Source organism: Gadus macrocephalus, chromosome 14, assembly GCF_031168955.1.
Source record: "Gadus macrocephalus chromosome 14, ASM3116895v1".
Taxonomy (NCBI): domain Eukaryota; kingdom Metazoa; phylum Chordata; class Actinopteri; order Gadiformes; family Gadidae; genus Gadus; species Gadus macrocephalus.
The window spans coordinates 15,047,574-15,074,849 of record NC_082395.1 but is presented as its reverse complement, the minus strand read 5'-3'; the positions used below and the strand labels follow the sequence as shown (position 1 = coordinate 15,074,849).

The 27,276-nt window shown below is 40.7% G+C and overlaps 1 protein-coding gene across 1 annotated transcript in view; it reads left to right on the top strand.

The window, feature by feature from the left end:
• The window catches only part of LOC132471544 (zinc finger protein 609-like), a 97,560-nt gene that overhangs the window by 25,571 nt on the left and 44,713 nt on the right, over positions 1 to 27,276 (top strand). The window contains exon 2 of the mRNA XM_060070656.1: positions 4,364 to 5,244. Coding sequence (XP_059926639.1) covers positions 4,492 to 5,244 — 753 coding nt within the window. The 5' untranslated portion in view covers positions 4,364 to 4,491. The remainder of the gene's footprint in view (positions 1 to 4,363; positions 5,245 to 27,276) is intronic.

Here is a 27,276-nt window from a genome sequence, read left to right as displayed (position 1 = left end):
AACATTTCCAAATAATGAAAAGGATTGACTGTGAATTTTTGGAAAGAATTGGCTAAAAGCCTTCCTGAAAAGACTGATTGAAATTTCTGATACTTTCGCAGTTTTTGTTAAGACAGTTTAATAAAATACAAAGGCCCGATGACAAAGGAAAAAAAGTTTCTTTTTGGATATTGCCACGCACTGCTGAGCACTTAAGAGGAAGCCTTTCCTCATCCATCCACTGGTTTCAAACTGTTCTGTTGATGAGCCGCTGACATTGTCCTTTGGAATGGCCATGGCATAAATACTGGGTTGAAGTTTACCCTATGATCAGAAACACTTCATGAGGACCAATCCTTGGTCCTCATGAAAAAAAATGGTGTTGGCTTGTGAGGGAATGAAGCCGTTTCTTCTGTGGTTTTACTCATAAAATTATTATGAAGATAATACTTTGGATTACTGTCATGGCAGTTCTAAAAGATTTGTTATGAATTGCCTTATTTGCGGTTCGAATTTACATTAATTTCCTGTTGCAGCAATGTGTCCCATAGACCAATTTGTGGCGCAGCGCCACAGAATCAACACTGAGCGCCACAAATTGATATTTTTTTTTTTCCAATCTTGAAATATAAATATCATTCATCTCCGCATAGAACTCATAACACTTTCTCCCGGTCATAATCACACACACACACACACACACACACACACACACACACACACACACACACACACACACACACACACACACACACACACACACACACACACACACACACACACACACACACACACACACACACACACGGGGGCAATGTTTTCAACCAATCCAACCGCAACTCGGACCGCAAGTAATAATATCAAAATAAACCTGGCCTGCTTCCCGACCCACATCCCTGAGTCATATGCATTTAAAACAAAGTGTTACTTTGTTAATAAATAGCAGTTTAACGTGAGGAACCTGCATTATTGCATTAGCCTATTTTATCCCACTTCAGCATTAATGTAAAAGTTTATGATAATAGCTTAAAGGTCCCATGGCATGCTACTTTATGGATGCTCGAAGGGCGCACTCACACCAGGCCATCTGTATCGTGCCCAAGTCTGTTTCACACCTGTACCTTGCTCAAGTACTATTGCGCCGGCTCCACGGTTCCAGGGGGGGGGTGGGGGGGCTTGGGTAGTGGTGTTGCTGCGCTGTCTCCACAGAGACAACGCAGCGATATGATCATGAGCATTTAACTTCTAATGGAGAGAAAGTGAAATCTGCAAGCTGCAGATCATGTGAGAGAAGGTTATGTAGTCGTATTAAACAAAGACGTTGAAAGGTGGAGCGATCTACGAGAGAGACGCAGAGGATCTGTCCATATGAGGCTTTTGTCGGGATAAAAAACGAGTGGTCAGCAAAATAAAGAATATGTTGGCGGTTTTGCACTTGTAAATAGTTAGTCGCGTTTGTAGTCTAAACTCAGACGTGAACTTATTCTTGCATGCGGGTGTCTTCATTCATAAAAAAAATAAAAACATTCGGGAGTGTGCAAACTATTCTAAAGAGGTGTAGACTCCGTGCGCAGCCCTGCCTTCTCCAGTGAATCAAGAAAGCCTGCGCCGTGACGAACGGCTGTCGCCGACTATCGCACCAACGTGAACTGCTTGCCGTCATGTTTATTGTTTAATGGGAAAGAAGGGTCGCATGGACTATACGTCATCCAGCTCAGGTTGCATAGCCGTGCGTGTGCGCGTGTCGGCTCATTAGCATCTGTACCGTGGCCTGAGCACACCTCTCCGAAGTGTGCCCAGGCCACAGAATTGAAGTGGGCTTGAGTATGGTTGGCGTGCTCACACTAGCCAAACGATCTAGATTTGAGCACGGTACAGGTGTGAAACGGACTTGGGCACGGTACAGCTGGCCTACTGTGAGTGCGCCCTTATATAGGTGTTAGTCGGCCCCTCACAGTATTTGAAGACGTTCAAGACATTCAGCCTTGGTGGAGAATTACAGCCACTACGAGACAGTCCCACAATGAGCTTTCCACAAACATGCATTTTTTTAGAGGCAGGTCAAGGTGGAGGGTGGGGGTGTGGCCATGAGCAGCTTTCGGCCACGGCACCATGCGCTAGTGTTTACAGTGGATGTATCGCAATGGCTCGGATTCATAATATCATCCGAAGGCGCACACAGCTTTGGGCCGTGTTCTGTAAATAAAAAAAACCCTTCGTTTTTCGGGACAGAACCGATCCCTTGGCATTGTCTGACGATATTCTTTATGAAAGATACAGATTCGTCATTTATTTAAGGCATTTATTTAATGGTCAAAATATTATTAATCAATGCCGTAAATATCGACGGTGCAGCTGCCCGGTTGCCCCCCCCCCCCCCCGTCAACAACTCAGCGCAAGGCAGGCATGGTCCAACCCCCCTTGGAAGTACTTTACTTCCATGAAGTAAAGTACTTAATGGAAGTACTTTACGTCGTTCTGAACCTGCTTTATGTTCACTTCACATGTGCGTCATATACAGAAACCAATATGGAGGTGAGTGAAACAGAACGAATGTCCGGCAACAGTGTGAGGCAGAACACAAGTCAAAAGATGCGATCTTTTGAAAGAAAAGCAAATCTCGTAAAACACCCCGGCTTCGGAGAACGGTCAGACCTCTGGGTTACAGAGCAAGCCAGACTTGTTATCTGTGTGTCTTATTCTTTTCTTTCTCTCTCTCCCTATTTTGCGTTATTATCTACTCTTACTTTAAGAGACCAACTATTGCAGACTTTTTATTTATTTATTAATAATTGTAATACTAATAATTAATATGTAAAGTGATTGGGGCAAAAATACATAGAACTATTGGTCAAACGTATACAGCCGAGAGCTGTGCTCCTTTTTGTAAAAAAAAATTGGAAGCTCGGTATCTTGAACTTATTTGACATGCTGTATCTTTTTACAATTGGGACACATAAAGTCTGTTTGGATGGATTTTGCTGTACCTTGAAAGTTCTGGAAAAACGTAATCGTATAAACCCACCTGTAAGCCCTAATGACCCACAATTTGTGGTTTTGATTCCATCATAAATGTTAGAAATACAGCCAATTTATGAGAAAATATGATGGGCAATTGAGCGGCCATTATTAACCAGTCCCAAGTATGCTTCAAAGAACCCCAGAGGCCTAAAATGTGTTGTGCCCATCCAGGACCACTCCCTTAGGTAATGTGGAAAGTTTTGTTTTTATAGCTAACTAAATGGCGTCACGGAATGTGTGTGCCGGAACCACACACATTGTCTTCAGAAAATACAGATGCGGCGACATGTATAATTGTTTTTGATATTTTATACGGTATTGTACTTATTCTGTTTACTGGTTGCAGTACTGTTTTTTTTAAACGGAGTGATGTTTACATTTTGTATTTTCATCCACTTGCTGCACTTTTTGAGATTACTCAGTTTAAAAGATATTTTTTACTTGTATATCCCCTTTCTTTTCTAATTTGTCACAGTTCCGCTCAACGTCACTTCCAAACATAAGGAGAAAAGAGAAAGTGCCTACATTTGTTTTTAGTTGATAGGATTATTAAAAAAGTAGTCATGAGGCATGTCGTTATTCTCGGAAATTTCTTTCATAGAATTTACAGAAAATGTACTATATTGTGATATCGCTATCGAGATATGAAATGACCCATATCATGATACAAGATTTTGTCCATACGGCACTCCATAGTTGAAAGCATAAAATGTTACTCCTAAAAGTGGATTACAATACAACAAGAGGCAATGGGTTGGCATTGGTGAAAGTTACAGCTTTGTCTTTCAGAAATAAACATATTGCTATCCCTACATTTCCTCTGTCTGGACATGAAATGTACTTGACGTTATAAAGGCATAGTGAAGTACCCAATTGATTGCTTTATTTTCATACAGACGTTTATCAGAATAACAGATATTTACTAGACAACCATTAAGTTGCACTTTTCTGGGGATGGTGCCGAAACCGCACGGCTGTTCCATCATCGCATTGCGACAATAACTAACAGGCGAGTGTTAATTGAGCAGCTGCAGCTCAAAGTATTTTTTAGGGAGGTATATACTTTTGAATTGTACACAGATGTCTGACTGTAATTATTTACCCCACTTCAAAATAGTTGGATGTTGTAACTTTGATTGTATGTAGGCATGCATAAAAACGATATTTTGGACATGAAATAATCCAAAACAAAACGTCAAGCTTATTAACAATCTGTGTCGGAACACCTTTACTCCCATAAAGATGTAGGGTGTGTGTGTGTGTGTGTGGGGGGGTCTTTTTACAGCCAGTATCAAAATGTATATAAATGGAACATCTCAGTTGGGCCCACCTTCAACACTTGTCTGTTTTTTGTTCTTCCTAGGGCACAATGTGGTTAAATGGAAAACGAACGCATAGACCGTGAGGATTCTCTTATCCCTGCTCCAGCACCACAGCCGTCTGAGAGGTCGTCAGACCTGACCAAGAAAAACCTGGGCCGTTGGCACTAAAATGTCCCTAAGTGGTGGCACTGCAGGCGGGAAAGGTGTGGACTCTAATGCGGTGGACACTTACGACAGCGGGGATGAGTGGGATATTGGTGTTGGAAATCTGATCATTGACCTTGACGCCGATTTAGAAAAGGACAAACTTGAGATGTCGGGCACCAAGGATGGAATGACGGCACCACCGAGTGCAGTGGCGGCGTTGCCGGACAACATCAGGTTTGTCAGTCCAGTGGCTGGCTCTCAAGGCAAAGAAAGCAAATCGAAATCCAAGCGCAACAAGAACTCTAAAGACAATAGTAGCAAAGCCTCAGCTGGAGATGGGGCCAAAAAGGAGACCACGGGGAGGACTCAGGGGGAGCCTACGGGAGCAGCAGCAGGGGCAGGAGCCACGGGCAACAATTCTACTTCTGGGAAAATCCTGGAAAAGGGGGGCAAGGCCTCCCGAGGGGCTCTCAGTGGAAAGAAAGAGAAAGAAGGGGCTAATGCAAAAAGTAAGAAGGACAAAGTAGAAGGCCCAGTGGTGGCCATAGCTGCTGCAGAGAAAGATGTTGTGGCCCAGGCCCAAGGGGCCATGGGGAGTAGTCGCAACACATCCTTTGAGAACACACAATCAGACCTGCCGGGGGCTGAACAAATGGGGAATATTGCACTTGAACCGGTTGGGATTGTACCAGAATTAACCACAAAAACTGAACCGGATGAACTAGAAAATAGTACTAATGAATGCAGAACGCTGAAAAAGGTGAAAAACGAAAAGGTGAGTTTCTATCAATTTTTACTATTTGCTGTGTCTGGTTACCTTCCATGTGGTTCTGTTTTGCAGTATTTCAATTTGTGATAACAATTCCAGGCTTTCGTTAAGATGAGGTCAATAATATGGCACATCTAGTGACTACTTAAAAATGTTGTGTGCAAAAAATACAATTTAGAGGATGTATTCTAGAGAAGTTAAATTGTCATTAACATTATAATTTTACGCTGGGAGGAAAAGGTGTGTGTGTGTGTGTGTGTGTGTGTGTGTGTGTGTGTGTGTGTGTGTGTGTGTGTGTGTGTGTGTGTGTGTGTGTGTGTGTGTGTGTGTGTGTGTGTGTGTGTGTGAGAGAGAGAAAACGAGGTGGTGGTTTGGCAACCCATAGATTTTAGAACGGGGATGCTAGTGCTAAGGATGATGATTTTCTTCCACCGATACGATAACGTATAATTACCTGCTTCCGGCTTACCTAGGTAGGATGATGTCTCTAAAGAACCATAATTTGTTCAATATTTCTACCCGGCAGTCGAATTACCCTGTCCAAAACAATTGTTGAACTAAAACATATAAACCAGGATAGGTTTCTAATAAATGTCCCCAATAGATACATAATTAAATCTGCTCTATAGAAGTGTATCCCAATAGCTCTAGGAACTGTTAAAGGCGGGTAAAGAACTGTGTGGCCTTTGGAGCTACGGTGTGTTTGTTAAGCACAGACTACAAAATACAGGTTACACTGGCTTTGGATTTTCACATTAGTGAAACTGACGCCGAGTATTTGCCCACTTATGGGACATATATTTAGTTGTTTGTATTTCTTGAATTCTTAATTTTTAAATTTGGGCCTTTATGCATCCCATGTATAAACTAGCTAATTTCCCCCCTCCTCTGGAATCGTAGCTGAACATGTATTGATGATTGGCCTCTGCAGCTTTGAAAAGCATCCCAACCGGCGATGACATGTCTGCTCCCTAATCCACCACGCCCATGCCACGTGGCTTTACTTAGGTGCAAGAGTTCGAAGTAATGAGTGCAACAACTGGGTGCAGTGCTTGGTAAACCCTATGGTAAAGCCAATGTAAGCAATATTGAATTATCTGCGATAATTTTATAATTAAAATAATACAAATTTCCAATTTCCATTGGACCATATTTGTTATGCATCCCTGCCTTACTCTGTAAATAACTATCAAATAACCCGGTTAATTCAAACCTGTGTTTAATAAAGCTAGGCATAGTAGACATAACTCTAAATTTTGTAGCTGCTTTTTCCCACCCTATTTAAAGCGTTTATGCTACCCACAGTCACCACATAAAAGAGAGTCATGGGTGGACTGCTTAGCTATTCACCCACACTTATCTTGTCCACTCACAGAGTTGATCTATCTTTGTGTGTTGAATGCCTCCGAGCAGCCCTTTCAGGCACTCCCAGTGTAAAAAAGACGGCAGTGCGGGGTGTTGCCCGGGACTGTTTTGTTTGTCATCGTGCTCCATTCTTAATCCCACAAGCCCCAGCAACGCCTGGTGCGTTAGGGGGAGGGAGCCTACGAGTGCAAAACCAGCCTCTGCTGTTTTTCCCCTGCTGCTTTGAAAACGGGCTGGGGGATGGGCCGCCAAAGAAGCCTGTACGATTCCTTAAGCCCTGGACACCCTGACAGGAAGGCAAGACACAGAGTCTCTCTAGACAGCCTGAATGTGGAGGGACATTTAAGGAAAAGAGGCTTAGCCATCACAATCTATTTAGAGTGAAAACCCTGGATTGGGTATAGACGCGGAATAGAGCAAAAGGGCCCCAGAGATGGCCTTTGAAATCTGTGTTGATAAATGGCCACCACCAGACCACCCAGAATTAATGAACATTACATCAAATGACTGGTTGACATTTTGAGTTTGACATGTGAGAGATGGTAGTAAGAATAAATAATAATATTCTCTTGTTGGGTGATTTACATACTGTGCCTATCTTGGATTCAACATAGTGGTGGCTTTTATTTACCTAAAAAGTAGTACTTTAAATCAATGCAGAGAATTGTTTGCCTCCATGTTGGTCTTGTTAGTTTCAATAACAATATCTTAACTGAGCCAGGGCGATTCCCCTTCTCAAAGGGCAGCAATCAACTTGTCTTTGAGGATCATTCACTTACACACAAGTGCTTTGCGTATGTGTGAGAAATGTTACTCCTGTATTGTTTCTCAACTACCATAATAATTGGGTGCATGATAATTATCGGGCCGATAACAGAAATTATTACGTCATTCCGATAAATCCGATATCATGAAGAATAGCCCTGAAAACCTAGCCTATATAATTTCAGTGCCCCGCTCCAACTATGATAACGCTTTATGATAGGTCTTATCGTAACTCTAAAAGTCCACATCATAGTACAATTACAACCCATGAGTTCACAACTGCACGCGTATAGAAAATGTTTTTTTATTGTTATGCTACACCTTTCCTGCTGTCGAAAAAATACACTCTCTTCTCCGGTAACAGTCGTTCTCTACGCCTTTCTTCTTCGTCGTTTCTTCTATTTGTCTGCAACTCATGCTCCAATCTTTCATCGATCAATGCGGATGTTGTTGATGCAACGGAATATATGATGCATTGCTGCAGCAACATTTAAGATGATCGCGATGAGTTCTGCCCATTCTGCCTCCGTGCTGTCTGTTGTCAGACCAAAACAAACCTGAGTGACGGGCCGTCCTTATCCCGCCTATTGCGAACCTCGACCCTACGTCATATCCCGCCCCTGTCAAGCCCACCCCCTCTAAACCCCCCGTTGATTCTACTGATGTCTGAGCGACACCGATGTCCGCATATCGTGCATCAAGTGTGAATAGGTGTGAATGACCCTCACGGGCGAACCTCTTGATTCTACTGATGTGTGAGCGACACTGATGTCTGCATATCGGGCATCAAGTGTGAAATAGGTGTGAATGACCCTCACGGTCGAACCTCTTGATATAGAGAAGATGGAGGACATGTTGGAAAATGGCTATAGACAAGTCTAACTTGTGTCAGTAGATTATGCACATATTATTTATTGTTATTGAGGAGGGATGCACCGATATGAAAATTTTGACCGATTCCGATATTAATATTGCTGTTATGGCCGATAACCAATATTTACCGATATCGATATTGGTATAAAAACAAGTTTCTATGATGATTTTGTATACCGAAGAACATGTAAACACTGTGAAGTATTTTCTTTCTTTATTTTCCAGAACTTCGAAATACATTGTTTCTTCAACAAGTTACAGGGCATCCATAACAAACACAAGTTACTAACAGTTAGTTTTAGGCTACTTACAACTTGTAGCAAGTACCTTTTGAAAGTACAGTTTAACTTGCATCTATGAAAAGGTTTGGATCATAAATCACAATAACGATCACAAATCAAAATATCTTGACAAGGTTTTATAACTTAAATCAAATTTGCCAATATTCATGGCAACCACACACTTGTCTAATAAATTACAAAAAGTGTTTCAAGTTTAAGTAAATTTCAACTCAAAACTGTAAAATAGGCAAAATCAAATATATCAAGACATGTTCTGACTCATTGACATGAAAAAGTACTTACGTCGCTGTATTAACGTGTTGCACACAACACTGTCTACCGGTCACACCGGTAACGTCAAAATCCATACCGTAGCGCAAATTCATACCGGTGTACTTTCTATGCCGTTTATACCGTACACCCCTACCTGATAGACTGCCAATGAGTCATTCTCACTAATCAAACTTGAGAATATTTATAACAGACACTGTAGTCGGTGCACAATTTCCAACTTACATGTAATGTTCAAGTAAATGTCCAAACAATGTTTCCTCCAAGCAACCATAACAAACACTTGTATGCTAGTGTTTTTTTGCACAGTGCAAAACAATACAACTCATGTCAACTCGCATCTGTCCAACTATTTTCCTTCCAATAACCACACAATCTGAGATGCTTTGCTGGCTCAGCACTCCGTCATGCACTGCCAGCTGCAGTGTATGAGCCATGCAGCCCAGGCTTTTAACAACGCACTCGTCCATTGCCTTCTGCATATTTCGTGTGTTGTCACAAAGCACAACATGCACATTTTCTTTCGGTATTTTCCACTGAGCAAACATGCCGTCAAATGCACTAGCTATGGCAGTCCCTGTATGCGACCCAGCAAATTCTTGTGCGTGCATGTAAACCAGCTCTTCTCATTTCAAAGTTGTCATCAATCCATTGAGCAGTAAGGCTTAACGTACTCATCTGACTGATGTTGGAGCTCCATATATCTGTCGTGAAGCTAATGTCATTCACACTGCTGTCCAATATCTTGTGGATGTGTGTGGCTACCACTTCGTACAAAGCAGGGAGGGAAACGTCAGAAAAGTAACGGCGACTTGGAAGGCTGTAGCGGGGTTCAATGTGCTCTATCAGCTGACGAAAGCCTCGGTCCTCCACTATGGAAAATGGCTGGTCGTCAAGAGCTATCATTTCCATTACCTTGTTCGTGATTGACTTGGCCTTTGAGCTGTCCTTGGCAAATTTATTTGATTGGTCGAGTGCTTGCTGTATTGGGCTCCCAACTGCGGCTGCTGCTGTTTTCGTTTTGGGCTGCTTGCTAGCAACGTTAGCTTCCTGACATTGTATGACAACTTCCGGATGGCGGTTTTTCAAATGACTCATTAAATTGGTGGTGTTGAATGATTTGACACGGCATCCTCCGCGCATTACTTCGGCTTTGCAAGTATTGCATATTGCAATTCGAGTATCTTCATTTGAGACCGTAAAAAACGCCGACATTGATTATTTTCAGTAAAGGGGACAAACACTCCTGTACTGCCTCTCCTTGCTTCTCTGGCTGCGTCACTGACACCGTCACATGACCAAACAAGCTGCACATGGGCAAAAAACACACACAACGGCAACTAGACGGAAATAAATATCGGCTGTTAATATCGGACCAGTTTTACTTATCGGGCCGATGCCGATATGAATGACTAACATCGGCCGATAACGATATCACTGCCGATATCGTGCATCCCTATTTTTCAGTATATGTATATATGTGTGTGTGTTATCGATATTGGTATCGGCCTTGATGAGCTGAAAGTTATCGGTATTGGTTTGATAAAAAAGTTATAGTGCATTCCTACTAATACTCCTCAAAGATTATCTCTTGTTGATAAATAAATCACCCCTGCCTCCTCACTGCATGCACTTACTCCCACTGACTGGAGGCTCCGCTCACTCTTCTAATTATTCAAGCCTCGGGGAGTGAGGCTGCTGTGCTGCTGGCCTTAAAGAATGGAGCAGCTCTCATTGAAAAATACATTGGCAGTGTCACATGTTAGAAGGAAGAGGGTCTGCAGTGGACACCAGTCTAAGAGCATGGCTGCCACTCAGCTCAGTTCCTGATATTCGGCTGAGGTCCTGATACTCCGCTTGCAGGCTGAAAGGCTGCTTTGAGGGATGGCTTAGCTTCTTTCACTTTCCTGGGCCAAATAATTATTGTTCTTGTTTTACAGCTCATTCCACTTTTAATAGGTCCAGGCATTTTTAAAGTACTAGGTATAGTAAAGGTAGTGTCACCTTGTTCTGAAATGGGGAGAGGTTATTTAAGGAGAATTATTGAATTAAATGTAATGCTATTTGAATGTAGTGCCACCAGATATTGGCAGAATGGCGTAAAATATCTTCCTACACACTACTCTATTTATGGGGAAAATGTAGAGCACTTTTAATGAAGACTTTCTCTACAATACATATCCCCATATGACAGTATTTCATAAATATCAGAAGAACTAGAATTCATAAAGTAAAGTAAACGGCAGACACATTTTGCCTCATAGGCTTTCCTATCATGTGTTTCACCCTCCATAAACAGTATTTACCTGTGTTTATGCATCCATTTTTAAAACTCATTCTTAGGAGACCCAGTTGAATCAAGTGGCTCTGTTTGTATAGTCAGTAGAATGGTTTTCAAGGAAATCAAAATGAAATATTTTCCACTGTGTTCATGGCTGCTCTGATTATTGTATAGCTGCCTGGTTTAAAATACCCTGCCTCACTTAACCATGCAGAAGAAGAGACTATTGTCACAGAAATGTGTTCCACGTGTTTGCTATTAGCCTCTGTCCCTGTCAAACTGATGTCCGGTTATAGGCAACAGAGGGCCACAAAATAATTATTCTATGTTATAATTTGGAGTATGTAACAATTTAGAAGTTGTGGTATAAACCAAATTGTTCTCTTTGAGCTTTAACCTGTGTTAATTGAGTAATATACAAAACTAACGTGTAAACAAAATGCATTGTACTAGAATAATATGCATGCAATATACATATTGATGTCTTGCAGTGGTGCAACGGATTCACTGGTTACCCAATATCCGGACGATTCAACCCTCACGGTTCGGGACACAAGTGATCCGTGGATCGGCTGACCTAAAAATGAATTGTCCGACAATTCCGTTATTTAGCACATTGAGCCCCCTTTCTGGTTTGTCTAGGATGAAATATAATGGTTGCCAACGAAATGTTGACTATTGGTCTTGTCTCTGGTATTCGGCTGATTTTGAATCGCCCCTGCCTGCTTCAGAAGAAATGGCTATGGTTATTCACAACCTGTCCTTAAAACTATCCTAAACGTTTGTTTTCAGAAATGTGCAACTCACCGAGTGGATAGTGGTGTTCGTTGATGTTCCTAATCAAGTATCGTAGTGAAGTACCGTTTCTGTCGTGTTTTATTTGGCATTTTGTAAATCCCATTGAAACGGGGACCGGAAACTGAAAGGGGGCTGTTTATGTTTGATTGAAGGCTTTTCGCTTGGTTCTTCGTATCAACAGTAGGGCTAGAACCGAGCGAAAAAACTACAACTAGCCCCCCTTTTACTTTTCCGGTCAACGAGCAATGAGTCTTCCCTGATAGTAGAGTTGTACGGTATGGACTAAAATGTATATCACGGTATGATTTCAGGTATATCTAATTTCGATATAAATGCTTCCGAAGGGGTAAAATTGTTGGTTTGGCATCAAATCTGCATGAATAATGCATAATCTTTTCTCAAGTTACTTCCATCTCTGAAAAACACTAATGTTTAATGATCTGGATTTCTTTCTCCACTTGATCACTGACCTTGCCGTATAGTTACGGCATAGGCATCTCAATTTGGCTGAAGTGTGTGCGGGAAGGTAACGTGTACCTGGGATCGACTGTTTTGACCATGTCCTTACACAGGTAAACAGTGATGCCGTTTGTTATCTCGTTCCACCGCAAGCTTTTTTGGTCGTAAGGACTGGCTTTGGAAAATGCCTGCAGAAGCGATGTCTGTGGAAGAGATGCAGAGATCAGCGTCTTTCACGTACGGTATGGAATGAGTACTTGTGTAGGGACTATTGCGCAAGCGCGCCTGCGTGCTTGCACAATAGCATACTGCCTGAGAAGGCAGTATCGCTGTCAAATCTGTCCCTGGGAAAAGTAATGTTGAATGCCGAATTGAAAAAAGGAACTACGTTTCGTTACCATATTTTCATTAGTTGCACGTAACTTTACATTTGACATGAAAAAGTACTTGCGTCGCTGTATTAACGTGTTGCACACAACACTGTCTACCGGTCACACCGGTAACGTCAAAATCCATACCGTAGCGCAAATTCATACCGGTGTACTTTCTATGCCGTTTATACCGTACACCCCTACCTGATAGACTGCCAAAGATGCATTTTATGCTCAATATGTATCATAATATGCAATCAAATATTTTTGAGGACGATATCCAAACCCAAATCCTTTAGTGTCTAAGACCAAACGGTTGAATCCTGTGTTAATTTGACATTTTAAGAAATGTCAACGTATTGCTGAGCCCCACTTCAAACAAAGTAAAACTAACAATACACATTTGTTATACAAATCATCTTGAATGACTCCCTTAGTAGAAAGACGAAGTTGTGCAGCTTGCTCCTTATGGAAACAGACATGAGATTGAGTCAATATTTGTCAGTGAAGCATGTGGCTGTTAAAAAGCTCTCACAGATTTTATGGTTGAGTCATAAAATGGTGGTCATGTTAGACATGTCAAAATGTGTGGGCTTGTTAATAAGAGAGGCTGCAAGAGAAATATTATTCTGGGCATACAAGTGCAGAACACTTCTGAAGTTTTGGTATCTTGGATATATTGCATGTGCGGGACACATCTTGTGGTGTAAGTGTACAAACTTGTTTAGTCCAGTAACTCATTAACCTTTTTAAATGTTCATTAAAAATGTATGTTGCCTGTATAATTAAGGGTGTTTAAACCAACCCCACCCACACTACAATGCAATGGATTGGATTATTTCATCATAAAGTAGCTCATTTGATGGGGAATGAATTGAAGCGTGGCAGAAGTAATATTCAATCTTTAGTTTCTTTCCTAAAGAAACTTAGTCTTCCTTGAAATGTACATAATAAAGAAATCAAATGCTGTAGTTGTTAGGTTTAATAGGTTTTGGATCAATGTTTCATTTGGGGAGAATGAAACATTGAAGCAAACGATTTGGGAAAATAATCTAATTGCGTATTTTCTTTTTTGGACTAATATTGAGATATTTTTTTGAGAAGTTCTTTATCTTCCCTATTATTCACTAAACATAAGTAATACATACTTCTATACTATTACCAACACAACATTGAAAGCAGTCAACATATAAACTGCTCTTTCCTGTAGGCCAAGCCTATCTGTTGAGATTAATTGATGCATGAATTGATATTATATCTTTATTTAACTATTGAATTGTAAAAGAAAAATAAATATGAATCTTACTGATCTCCTGTCAGTGACGGTAACAAATCACACAAACTTAATTCCCAAAATATTCAAAAGAACTTATACTTTGCGGTTTTGATTCTCGTTTATATGGAGTTATACTCTCGGTCATTTCGGTCAGTCATCACTGCCGGGTGGTATACGGCCTACTTGGGAACTTATTTGGCTGTAGTCCTGCTGCACGTGAAATCCTTGTCTAGAGTCACCAAAGGTTATGTTGACATTTTTTATGTTAGAACCATTTCTCGCCCACTCAGACCGCTGTGCTCGTAGCTACTATGGATGGGTCAGAATATTCAATTATTCGATTATTCGTTCCCGAGCGTCGAAGCCGATATTTAACATTTGGACCGTTAACATTTTTCCCATTCCAATAAACAAGAATTAACGGACAAAACTTATGTTGGTTCTGTAGCACTATTAGTTTTTTTTTTTATTATTAATAATGTACAGAAAAACAATATACACAAGCATAAATATTAATATATGCATACAACACAAACAAACAGCACCAGGTACACTGCTGAGTGTGGAACGGGGAGGGAGTCTGACGTCATTCAAAAGCGCATTGTGTTAATAACGTTGTTAGTTTACAGAGTGTGTAGGCCTATTCTGTTGGTATAGGAGGCTAACAATGTCGAAGTCCCGCTAGAGCTCCGCCTGGGCACACTTCAAGAAAATGGAAGACAATCGTGTCCCGTGTGGGATATGTGGAACTAAATTATCATACCATGACTCCATGTCAACGATGATATCGCATCTCAAGTTGCATCCAACTGTCAAAGTAAACGAAGATGAGGGACCCACCCAATCAAGTATGGCAACATTCATTCACGCTCGCAAGTGTGACAGAAGCCGCAGCGAAAAAACGTCTGCCTTAATTGCCAGCATGGTGGCTAAAGATATGCTGCCTATTAGTACAGTGGAGGGGAGGGGGTTTCCAGAATTAATGGCATACATAGAGCTTGAGTACACGGTTCAGTGTCGAAGAACCATCACCTCGCGTCTCGAAAAGATGAATGCTGAATACTCAAGAGTCCGTTCGCAATGCTTTAGCCAAAAATGCGGGCACCGCTCTACTATGGGTGTAATTTTTTTTTATGTTCTGCATTATAATGTTAGCCTTATTTAAGTATTTACAAGAATAAATATTAATTTATTAATACCAGAATAAATTGGATTATTTACTGTTAGTTTGTTTTTTTCAGTTTAAGTTATTAAGTGATTACTTGCCGATGATCCATGGCAGCCTTTTTGAATGTTAGCACACATCGAATAATCGATTATTCGTTCATACCACCCACTGATTATTCAACCATGAAAAATTTGAGATATTCACATCCCTAGTAGCTACTGTGATGTAGGGCAGACTTTGATTAGTTTTTATGGTTATTTTTGGGGAAAGTGCTTTGGGGAAACCAATTGCATTCAGATCTGACCTTTTCTTGCTTTTTCCTTTAAACTCGGGAGGTTGGCTTCTAGGAATGGCAGACCAATGGTGCTAATATTGATGATCAAACTAGGTGACATGGTAGTTTATTTTCTGTATCTCCAAACAGATTCCTTTTTTTACTAAAATATTTCAGGTAGGTTATTGATAACCCTGTTGGGGGCCATGGATAATTTTCTTATATTTAAAAAAAAACACTCTGGGCAAGGACATCAATTCTGCTGGTGGTGGCGATGAAGGGTAAACTAAAAGGAACTTCGACAGTCACAAAAATAATGCTACATGTGTTCAGAGCAGTGTAGAATTTTCACAAACTGGCAAAGACTGAGACTAGCAATTTATTTACTTTTTTTACTCGGGTTTCTCAACATTTTCATTCAGTAACGGCGATAAAATGGTTATGTTGAAGAACATATAAGACATGATTTTGGGTTCACTGCCCATTTAAGTACTAGCTGAGAATCCAAAGAAATGCCATTACACTGCCAATAAAGGCTTCCAATATTTCAACATGCTGTGGAAAACATTAGAACACAAAGAATCATGATTATGATGGTTCACTCTGGGGGATTTCAGGTCACTCCTGCAAAAGCAATCATAGATCTCGCAGACAAAGCCCTGTCATGCTTTGTCTTTCCCCGAAACTCCCCGTCCCAGCCCTCGATGTTTTTCTCCCCCCTGAGCTCTTCCTGTGCCTTGGTAATGTGGATCTGAGTCGATGTGCTACGAGAGGGGCGTATGTTGGGGAACTAGGGTAAGGAGGGTTGAGGGTGGTGGTGCGAGCTGGGAGGCTTGTACAACTAATTCAGCTCATTAAAGACTTGCGCAGTGAGAGCAGCTGTCCTCCATTGTCAGACTGAACATTTCCATGGAGCCCTTCATGGTTAGTGAGAATGCTGGGAGGAGGGAAAGGGAGAAGGGACAATGATAAATAAAGCGAGGAGGTAAGAGAAGGCACAATATAAAAAGACTTCCATTGGCAGGAGTACACGTCAATGTTTTATTTGGTCTCGCCGCTGTTTGAAACATTGTGGGTATGTGGTTGGACCAGGGTCTAATAATAAACTGATTCCATTCTAACCAAGTCTGCATCGAGCAGAAGAGAAGAAAGGGAAAAAAGGGCTGTGCTTTTATGCTAGGCAAGAGAGGGCATATAAGGGGTAAGAGGAGGAGGGGAGGCTTAAGGAAAGGAATGGGGGAGGGTAGAACTGTATTATGAATGGGTTGTCTTTAGACCACCCTTCCCCCAACACACACGCACACAGAGTTTTTCACAGGCTGCTGAGGTTGTGTTTGGAATGAGAGGGCTGCCTGAAAGTTCCAGGATTCCTGAATCCTTGAGGCATGTGGTCTGATTAGCGGGCAAAACCCACACAGTAGGAGGAGTAGTCTTCTCCCCCCCTTTCTCTTACCCGCCTGTAATTTTGGACTAACCGAGAAAGAGCTGGCACAGTTTGTGCAACATGTTTGTATTAATGCAGAGCTGTGTGTTAAACCGTTTTCTTCCTTCTCCTTTGTCCCTTTTGCTGAGTATGTAAATACTAAAATCTACTGTAAGAAGACACTGGGCCATTTTATTGTCAGTAAACACCTAGTTTGTTGCCAGAAAAAGAACCTCCTTAAATGTCTTTCTACTCTTAAGCAAACAGATATTATTGTCTCATGTTCTGAAATCATCCGATGGTAAATGTACCGTAAAATTCTGGAATTGCAATTCTGACTTTTCTGTTAGCAGCATCAAGCATTAGATTTATAATTGTTCTTCGTAATACCACATCTGCTTTGAGGTTAATTCCAGACTGAGGAGTGTTTTCATACACAAGAACGTTACTTTAAAATGTGGCTGCTATCCCGGGGACAGGATATAGGCCATCTGAAGACTTATATATATTGTGATGTAATACTGTTCATTATTAACCTAATTTATAATTTTAAAATGTTTTATTAGTATATACTTAGTCAATGTTTTGTTGACAGATTTTCTTTCTTACTTTTATCTAATAATGCTTTCAGTTCTGCTGAAAGCAACTTAGTTATTTAATTGAGGTATTGCTGTTAATATCATGTGAATTTCTTTCCCTCGGCCATCTATTTTTTTACTTGTTCGAGCATATACAATGGAAAACTGCCAACTTTTCATATTGCAAACCAGTTAACCAGCCTTTCTGGTGCTTGGCATGATATTATAACCGATGAATGCTGACAGACTAGCTAATCCATTTTCCAGTTGGTGGTATGATGGGGATCGAAGTTGTTGTATTTTGACTGAAGAGGTTGTCTGTGCTTTTCCCTCGTGTTACATTTTGCTCAATGTCAAAAGGCTATCTGCCAAGAATAGTGCAGCAGCCTGCATTTCAGAAAGAGAAACTGGAGAAGTAAGATACTGGGCATGCTCTATCTTCCTTAAAGCCAATATGAGAGGTCGGCTCAGAAAGAGAAGCTTTCCAAGGCTAGAAGTACTGTAGATCTCTAATCCAGATTGTAAACCTGTTTTTAAACATAATTAATTATGAGCCAGTTGACAGAAATAACTCTCCCTTTATGTTAAAATTGGAAGCATTCATGCCCATCTACTTATTTTTCTTTCTCTGAGCATTTGCATTCTTGGTTCTGTGTGCGTTTATGTCTGCTTCCAAGTTTAGAAGTATAGATTTGAGATGAAAGGATTTTCTTTGCCATTCTAATCCACGCAGACAGCTAGCCCCTTGTCGTTTTTCCCGTCCCCTTTTTGTTATTCATCCACTGAATGCAGGGCCTTTCTAATTCACCCTAAAAAGGGTTTCTGAAGAGGATTATGCCACTGATAGAAATTAAAGGGAGAATTTTTCCATCTTATGGGACCAAAAATGTCTGACATTCAGTGGTTTAACGGATGCTCCTAGTCCTAATTGTAATTGACAATCGTATTTGCCGTTTCCCTGAAATACACAAATAATTAGAAAGGTTTGAATAAAAGTGAAGTGGTTCACTTGGCATTGGTTTGAATTGGATGTCGCTAACATGAATCAATATTCCTTAACACAGTTTGAGTTTTGACTATACTATATTTGATAGAAGGGTGTGTGTGTGTGTGTGTGTGTGTGTGTGTGTGTGTGTGTGTGTGTGTGTGTGTGTGTGTGTGTGTGTGTGTGTGTGTGTGTGTGTGTGTGTGTGTGTGTGTGTGTGTGTGTGTGTGTGTGTGTGTTAACCCTAATAAAAAGCTACCTGGCAAACTCTGGTCTCCGTTTGCCTAAATGCCTTACTTTGGGAAAATAACATAAATGTCTTACCAGCTTGCAGTTGTAGAAGTTGTTGGGTCTTTACTTTAAATGACCCTGCCAGACACAGTGTTCAGACTGCAAGGTATGTCGGGCGATATTTACTGCCAAGCGAGAGCCATCCCTTACTGAAACCAGCTGAACAGCAGCTTCTCTTTGGCACCGTGCAGAGAGTAATGTTTGTCAGTTTTGTGGAGTGCCTATAGCTTGAAAAAGCTATTTGGGGAAAGTGTTAAAGAGATGTTCCATCGGCAGTGCACACCAGGTTTTTCTAATCATCATATTGTGATCAGGGTCTCAAGCTGTTGAAATGTACCCCAAAACCAAATCATAACACTCAGAATATGCGATAGATGCGAAGTTGTATAATAATGTAATTTTATGACATTATTACGTCCACGGTGCATTGCACGTAAGCCTTGGTCCAGCCGGACATTATTGGAACTTTATCTCATCCGGTTTACAGAGTGTTCCGTTAAGCAGATATAAACTGGGCTACTTTTGTTTACTTTCGTATTTAATATTCGACCTGTGGAGATAATATCTTGCTGATTATTAATTTTTTAATCTGTTGTACAGATTATAAGGTTGCTAAAGCGGCTGCCGTCGCATTTGACATGTTACTTTATGTATGACAATAAACAAAATAATTAGCCGGGACATTCCCGGAAACGCCATATAGTTATCAACGGAATGCATTCATTTTTTCTTTATTTGTAAGCTTTTGTTGGGCAGCAGGAAGACCATCTAAGGCCCCGTTCACACGAAGCCGAAACGGGCGAAACCGTTACGGTTTCGATCTATCCGGTTTCGAAGTATCTCCGTAAAGACGAAGCCAAGCAAAACCGGGTAGATCTGTAGAAACGCTGTAGTACACATTCCAGGCCCATAAGGGGCGCTGCTTCTGGTACAGAAATCCAGAAGAAATGAAATAAGAAGAAGAGGCGAGCATGCGCATAAAGAGGCTGCCCTTATGCGCATGCTCGCATGTGATTTCTGAGACTCCGCGGGCTTAAGAGCCATTGGCTAGGAGGTCGAGGGGTGGGGCGATGACGTCATGGTTTGCGGTTTCAGGCGGTTTCAGGCGTACACACGAATCCAAAACGAAACCGGGTAGATTTGAAACCACCTCCGAGGGTGGTTTCAGAAGTTTGCGGTTTCGGTCAGTGGATTCGCCGGCTTCGTGTGTACGGAAGGCCGAACCGTACAAGACCTTTGCGGTTTCGCCATGAAATCGGCTTCGTGTGAACGGGGCCTCAATGGGGTTAATCTAACGAAGGTCCATAGTGTTAAGCGAAAGCCGCCTTTTTACCTATAACAAAGGACTTTGAAGGTAAATACGGATACATTTCAGACGACTAATTGCGATTCAGGGTGTGCTCATTTGTGTTTAGTCTTTGGACCATAAACACTTGGTAACATCGTTTTTTTAATCCAGAGCATTGACCTTCTATAAATATCGCTCTGTTTGCATTATTTACCACATTAACAGCATTTAATGCCATAGGTCATGTATTGAGCCTGCACCTCTAGTAAAGATATTGTCTTATGCCAGAGGGCTTTACAGGCCCTGCTGTTTTTGTTTTCAATGCTGTTGTATTTCTTCAGACAAGAGTGCTCCATGCGTCAAAGTCACCCCTGCCAGTATAGTGTTCTCCTATGAATGCTGATGTGCACAATGGGAAGTGCATCGGAGTGTCCTTCAATACACCAACCCTGCAATATATGTAATACAAAAAACAACAATGCTTATCCCATTAATTTTTCCATCCCTTCATACAGTATTTTCACCCATGGCTGGGCCTTACCCATTTAGTCAGCATTCCAGTCAGCTGGGATTTTTCATACTTACCATAGATATTGGTTAGACGAGAATGAGAAATTCTGGCCGACATCATTCCAGTCTCCATAATAGGAACAGAAAAGATAGAAGCTATAGGGCTTTATTAGTGAGCATCTATAATTGGGTTCCAAATGCCAAGAGTAGAAAGAATCCATCCGTTTTTTTTCTTGGCTAGCAGGACTAATGGTTGGATGCAATGGATAGGATCTAGCATGAACGATACAGCTACAGCTAGCTAAACAAAAATCTTTGACTATGTCCATTAGGGATGGGCATAATTAATCGATGCTCGATAATTGATCGTTAAGAAATGCGTCGATCAATTGATATTGTTATCGATTAAAAGGACGTTGTGTTGCATACTGCGAGTCTTGAAGCATTTAATTGAATATAACCCTGCCGACTGGTGGAAAGTGAATGGAAGAAGGTTCCCCAGGCTGTCAAAGTTAGCGCGACAATACCTCTGCTCTGCATCCCCGCAACTTCGGTCCCGTCAGAGCGGGTGTTTTCTGCTGCTGGACTGACAGTTACAAGGCTGCGTTCGCGTCTGACCCCCGAGCATGTTAACATGCTTATATTCCTAAACAAAAATATGTAGGCTGGAGTTACTGTATGCTATGGACGACAGTCATCACCGTATGTGAGTCGCTCTTTTCTTTCTTAATGTGTTGACTCTCGCTCCGCTTGGTGCCTCTTGGAGTCGTTACATTTTGCCAAAACTGTGATATTTTAGCAACAAGTCCAGCCTTATATATGTTCAATAAGGTATTGCTTTTAGATAGACTAGTTCATGCAATTGTTTGTAAATGGGTGGCTCATCTTTTTGTTGCGAGCCTTTTCCGCGCGCCGGCTGCAGGCATTATATGTCGGCCTTTCCCCCCCCCTTTTTTTCATAACAGTTATACAGTTTAATGCCCACTTTTAGCCTACTGCCTTTGTTTGATTATTGTTGTCCGATAAGTTCGCTACTTATTGTAATTGGAATAGGCTACAGATTTAGTCTTGTTGAATCGTTTCCAAACCTTTAAGAGCGCCTGTAGGCGCATTGTTCAGACTTTACGAGCGCCGCATTGGCCTATAACCTATAATGCCTGTATTTGTTATTTTAAAACTGTTAAACAGTTGTAGGTCTTCAAGTTAACTGTATTGTATTAATTTTGGCCCATACATTATTGTTGGAATAAAGATTTCATTGATAAAAACATTAGAAAAAAAACATAGAAAAAAGTTAATGATTAATCGATAATTGATCGATAACTCTAGCGATGCTCGATCAAGAAAATTTCTTCAAATGCCCATCCCTAATGTCCATGAAGAAAGACATTAATTTGCCATCAATTGTCCCAGGAATTGATCTTTATTTAACTACTTAGTTTTCTATTAATCAATTTGAATCTGTTCTGTATCCATCTTAATGGACCTGTCGCTATGCTCCGCCCTTAGAACGCAGATGAGACAATGACATTCCAGCCTCAACTATACTCTGACATCAGCTCGGACAACTCCATTGAAAACAACAGGGAGGAGGCATAATATAACGGTGGATTTATCTTTCATTAAAAAACATGGTAAAATTATTTGCTTGGGTTGCATGTAACACGGACAGTCGGTATCCCGAGAGGCTGCAGAATGGGGTATATTTCATCGCTTTTCCCAAGCCACAATGGGACAAGAAAAAGTGTCTAATGCGGATCAGACTGTGTCGCAGGCCAGAATACCAACTCAATTTAATCATGGTAACGGCGTGGCTTAGCGACAGGGGAATTATGTTTGTTTTGATTATCAGTGTTGAATAATACAGTCACTAAATGTTTTGCTCAACTAGAGATCTCCCAGGTTACGTTGCTAAAACTGGCGGTCACATCAAAAGCACCTGCTTGGGCTAGAGCCGATCGCTGCTTTGCTTGTGGCGATCACAAAAGCTAACCATTTTCGGATGTCCAATCAATTAAAATTATTAACAATTGGAAATACAATTATTATATATCGGGCGTTTCTGTGTCGTGACCCCCGTTTATTTGGATCGTAAAAGATCGTAAACTATCTTTTTCATGTCATGCCATCTTCACAAACTATATATTTTCATGCCATATGAAAGAGACTTCAAGGAATCCGACGGTATAAGCCTAATCATTTTTGAGTTTATCTCGATAACTAGATGTGAAAGAATAACGTCAATAACACTTCCTGGTTACTAAAGGTGATGACACACACACGCACACACTTGATTCAACCATTTCAAACTATCAGCTGTTATAGCTCAGCTATTCTATATATTATCTCAAATGTATTCAAACTTGATCACTTTTCGCTATTTGTTTAACTCTTCACTTTATTTTTCCAACCATTTGTACATTTTACTCCATTGAGACTTTTGCATTCTATTTGAATCTTTTTACTTGATTTAAGCAATTTCACTTTCCTTTAGTGAGATGTTTCAAGGAAGCTTATTTGCATTCATGAGCAGTGAATGCAAATGCAAGTGCTTCCATATATTTTATTTGTATAATTATTATTTGTTCAAGAGTAAAACAAAGTGTCAGACTGATATTGGTATCGGCAGATATCCAAAGCTGCCGTATCTGTATCGGATGTGAAAAAGTGTTGTGGGACATCCCTTGTCGGTAACATGCAAAAGGTGTGTGTGATTGAAACACTGTCATATCAACATGTCTTTTTTGTCCTCGGTAAAGAGAGTCGCTAGAAATCCTTAATTTCACCAATCTTGTGGTCTGAGCACACATTCAACGAAATGCGATCAAATAATGTAGAGTGTAAAAATGGGTGCATCCCCTTTCAATGTTTTAAAAAGCTCTGTGTTACAAAGTAATTTGCTATATCCTATTTGTTTCACTGCAGTGGGGAAAGGACATTTCTGACGAGGCCTCCTTTTTTTGCAAGGCGATTGATGAGGGGGAAGTTAACATGTACAGTAGATGAGCTTGGGAGTTTAGTCCTGTAAGTGGAGCCGCTTCGTTCAATCTGGAAAATTATATTATTTAAATGAAAAGCATTGTAAGAAAGTTTAAGTTGCGGCCTGTTCTTTAGAGGTGCGGTAGGTCCAAACTTGGAGTTGTAAAGAGAGAGCAGAGGAAAGTCAAAGAGAGAAAGATTTTGAGACTAAACAACCGATGAATTTCTAACCCTAATTTATGTCCAATTAAGTTATAAATGGTTAAGATTGTAAACTATGTATCAGAAAATTATATTTTATGAAACCTATTGCAATCTCAAATTATTTCAGTCTATGGATTTAATACTATTCGTCCAGGCTGATTTAATGTTCAGAGTCTATTTAGCCCTCCTGGCTATTTAGCAAAGCGGGTGGCTAATTAGCATACACTCGGTCCAAGCCAGGCCACTCACTCAACTAAATAAATGGTGTTATGTTAAAGGAGAACTGTCTGCTTCATACGATACGATACTTCTTTATTTGTCAGTAGGGCACTGAAATTCCTTTTGCGTCCCTGGGAATGGGTGTTGTACACTGATACGTACTCGCAAAATAAACATTAGATTAGCCAGTCTTTTTGTCCGAATGGACCAAGATCGTAATATGCGTATTATATAAGAAAATTGGAAAGCTTGACAGTTCCCCTTTGACAATGTCTTCAAATGAATTGTGGAAAACCCATGCTGAGATTTTTTCCAATTTTTTGTTTTCTCTGCATATCATGATGACATTGACATCATTTACTTTCAACATAACAGAATAGTTTCTCTTGCAATCACAAGTTGATATGCGATGGTTCTTTGGAGTAGCTTAAAAGTATTTGTTTTTCTTATAAAGTGGTCAGGGCGGCATGCTAGAGTCTGGCAGCATGGCAGTTCTCATGTCTGACAACCAACAAACGTTTATTCTAGGCCTAGTCATTGTTCCAATCACTTCATCTTTTATTGACATAATCACGGCCTTACTTTATATCCCATTCCCAAACCCTTCTGTTATCTCCAATTATAAGATATCATCTAATTGCAATTAATTAGACCAAAATTGCGATTGCGATTTCGTATGTGATTTTTCTTTTTAAAGTTCCTTATCTGTATTATTCACTAACACAATCAATAAATCATTTTATCTTACGACTAACACAACATTGGAAGCAGTCAACATATAAACTGCTCTCTCCTTTAGGCCAGGCTTATGTTTTCTTATGAATTGTCGCAGGAATTGATCTTTATTTAACTATTGAAATAATAGTTGTAAAAGAAAAATAAATACGAATCTTACTGATCTCCAGTTAGTAAAAGTGAGAAATCACGCAAACAAAATATGTTGTTCTTTCAGTCAAAAAATATGTAGATATCTCAAAGCCGTTGTAATAGACATGTAATAAGTAAACATGTAAAATGTGCAACTTGACCACATGTCAATGGTGGTGGTAGCAAACATGGCCTAAACATGTGTGGGGTTGCGTGCTGCCCCGTTTATCTAGTGTCTTCACCCAAGCCGTAAACCCGGCCATGGTCCCTCTGTTGAGGGGCATCATATCTTTTGCTATGAACTCCGCTTTCTCCTTAGTCATTTTGCGATGCCATTTTGAATCGCGTTCATATACACTCGTATATGATGTATATATAAATATAATTTCGTCAGTGATCCCTGCCAGTTGATATTCGGTCCGGTGGTCAGGTTATTTGTCTCGAGCCGGGTCCATTAATCCAGCGTCTTTACCAAAGCTGTAAACCCGGCCATTGTCCCCGTGTTGATTAAATCTTTCCCTATGAACTCCGCTATTGCCAGAGTAATTTTGCGGTTTTGAATCTCTTTCTTATGGAGTTATACTCTTGATTATTTTGGTCAGTGATCACTGCCGGGTGGTATTCGGCCTGCTTGACAACCTGGTGCCCTGTTCTTTGTCTGTTTTTTTTTTTATCTGATTCCGACCTTCTGATTGGCTAGATTCTGTAACATTAAAACAAACGCTTTATTCATTTTTATCACAGCCTTTGCGATTTGAAAATCACGTTCTATGACATTGCGATGTCGATTTGAATTAGATCAATCGTTCAGCCCTACTAGATACCTGCATTTAATCTCATGCTGCTGTTACACCCTGACATCAACAGTGCTCTTATATAATCTTTTACTTCTGTCGATGGCTTTTGGATAGATTTAAGTCTTCAAAATGATCACTAGAAAGAATTTGAAAGGTGATTAGCATCTGCCTAATGGGAACCACAACAAATGGTAGCACGACCGACCACCCCTCTGCTCCTGGGCGGTGGGCTGCCAGCACTCCCTAGTATAAAAGCAAGGGTATCGTCTGTGCTAGTGGGCAGCAGCTGTAGTCACTAAAGAGGGAAGAGGGTCCTCAATGGCAGCCATGACTGTTTATTTTTATCTGGGCATTAGCAGATTAGGCACTCAAACTAACAAGGTCATCAAACTGTGGTGGCTGTGAGTGGCAGACCTCAGCTTAGCGGCAGACAAAGGGCCAAATGGAGTCAGAGGGGTTTGTTATTTTATTTCCTTCTTTTTTTTTTTATATATATAACCTCTCCTAGCTGACTTATTAGTGATTTAAATTAACTGGAGAGCTCACGGTTGTAATCTATTTAGAGAAGCACTAACGGCCACTGTGTGCCAGCTAACCGTATCGTGCCGACACGTCACCACAAGTCCTGATTAGGGAAGCATCTCGGGGACAGTTGAGGGCTCCATCTGCTATCACTGATAGAATTGTCTTGTTGGTTTATGTGTTTGGTTTTATTCAACTGCTGTTGTCATATTGAAGTTAATACAAAGCCCACTTGGGGAATAAATAATAAGGCGGTTTTGACCATTAAATTGTAATTTCCCCTCCAATGTGACATTCAATCTTGCAATAACAGTGATGTTACAACATGACAAAATATGTTGGCAAATATTGTGACATTTATACTAGCCTTTTTCTCTATCAATTTTGTATGTTTTAGATTTTCGTCACATATTTTACTAACCACAGAAATCATTTCACTCCGGTGTATAAATACATAGGCCTTTGAAAGTGTAGTGTAGAAACTACTGGCAGCCAGTAATAGTGCCCATCACCATCCATTAAGCTAGACATGGTTCAATAGGAGTTCTGTGAGACAGCCAGCGGTAGAGGTCAATCATGGTACTAAGCCGTGTTGAAGCAGCAGCAGTGGCCGCAGGATGGAACAGGGCAGTGTGTGTTAGTGAGAGCAGCCATTTGCCCAGCCCTATTTTGCAGACAAGAGTGCTCTCAGGCATGGACACCCACGCACATCCTCACTCTCACTGTTATACACATGGTTCTTCAACCCAACCCCCATATTCCACCTCAAGATGAAATGCTATTGTCTTCCCTGCAACTGCTCCTCAAATGCTTTTCTTCCAACAGCCTCAATTAATATACATTGAAAGATTCGATGTATATTGATGTTTGTCAATGTAGTGTTGTCAGTATTGCATGAAGGATGGCAGCAAGCACTGGTTTACTTGCCTCTTTTTTTGGTCAAAATGTCAACGTTCAAATATCAAACTATGTGTTGATAGATGGTCCAGAGCAACATATCAAGTGTTTGGAAAAGCACCACCCACAAAGGAGCCTCAACAACAGGGAAACGGTTGAACGGAGAACATCCATAAATAGATTGTGGTTAGGGTCTCTGGGGAAATCGCAAAGCCTGAATAACAACTTGTTTTCCTTCTGTAATATGCAAGGCTGGACTTTTGGTCTAATCTGATA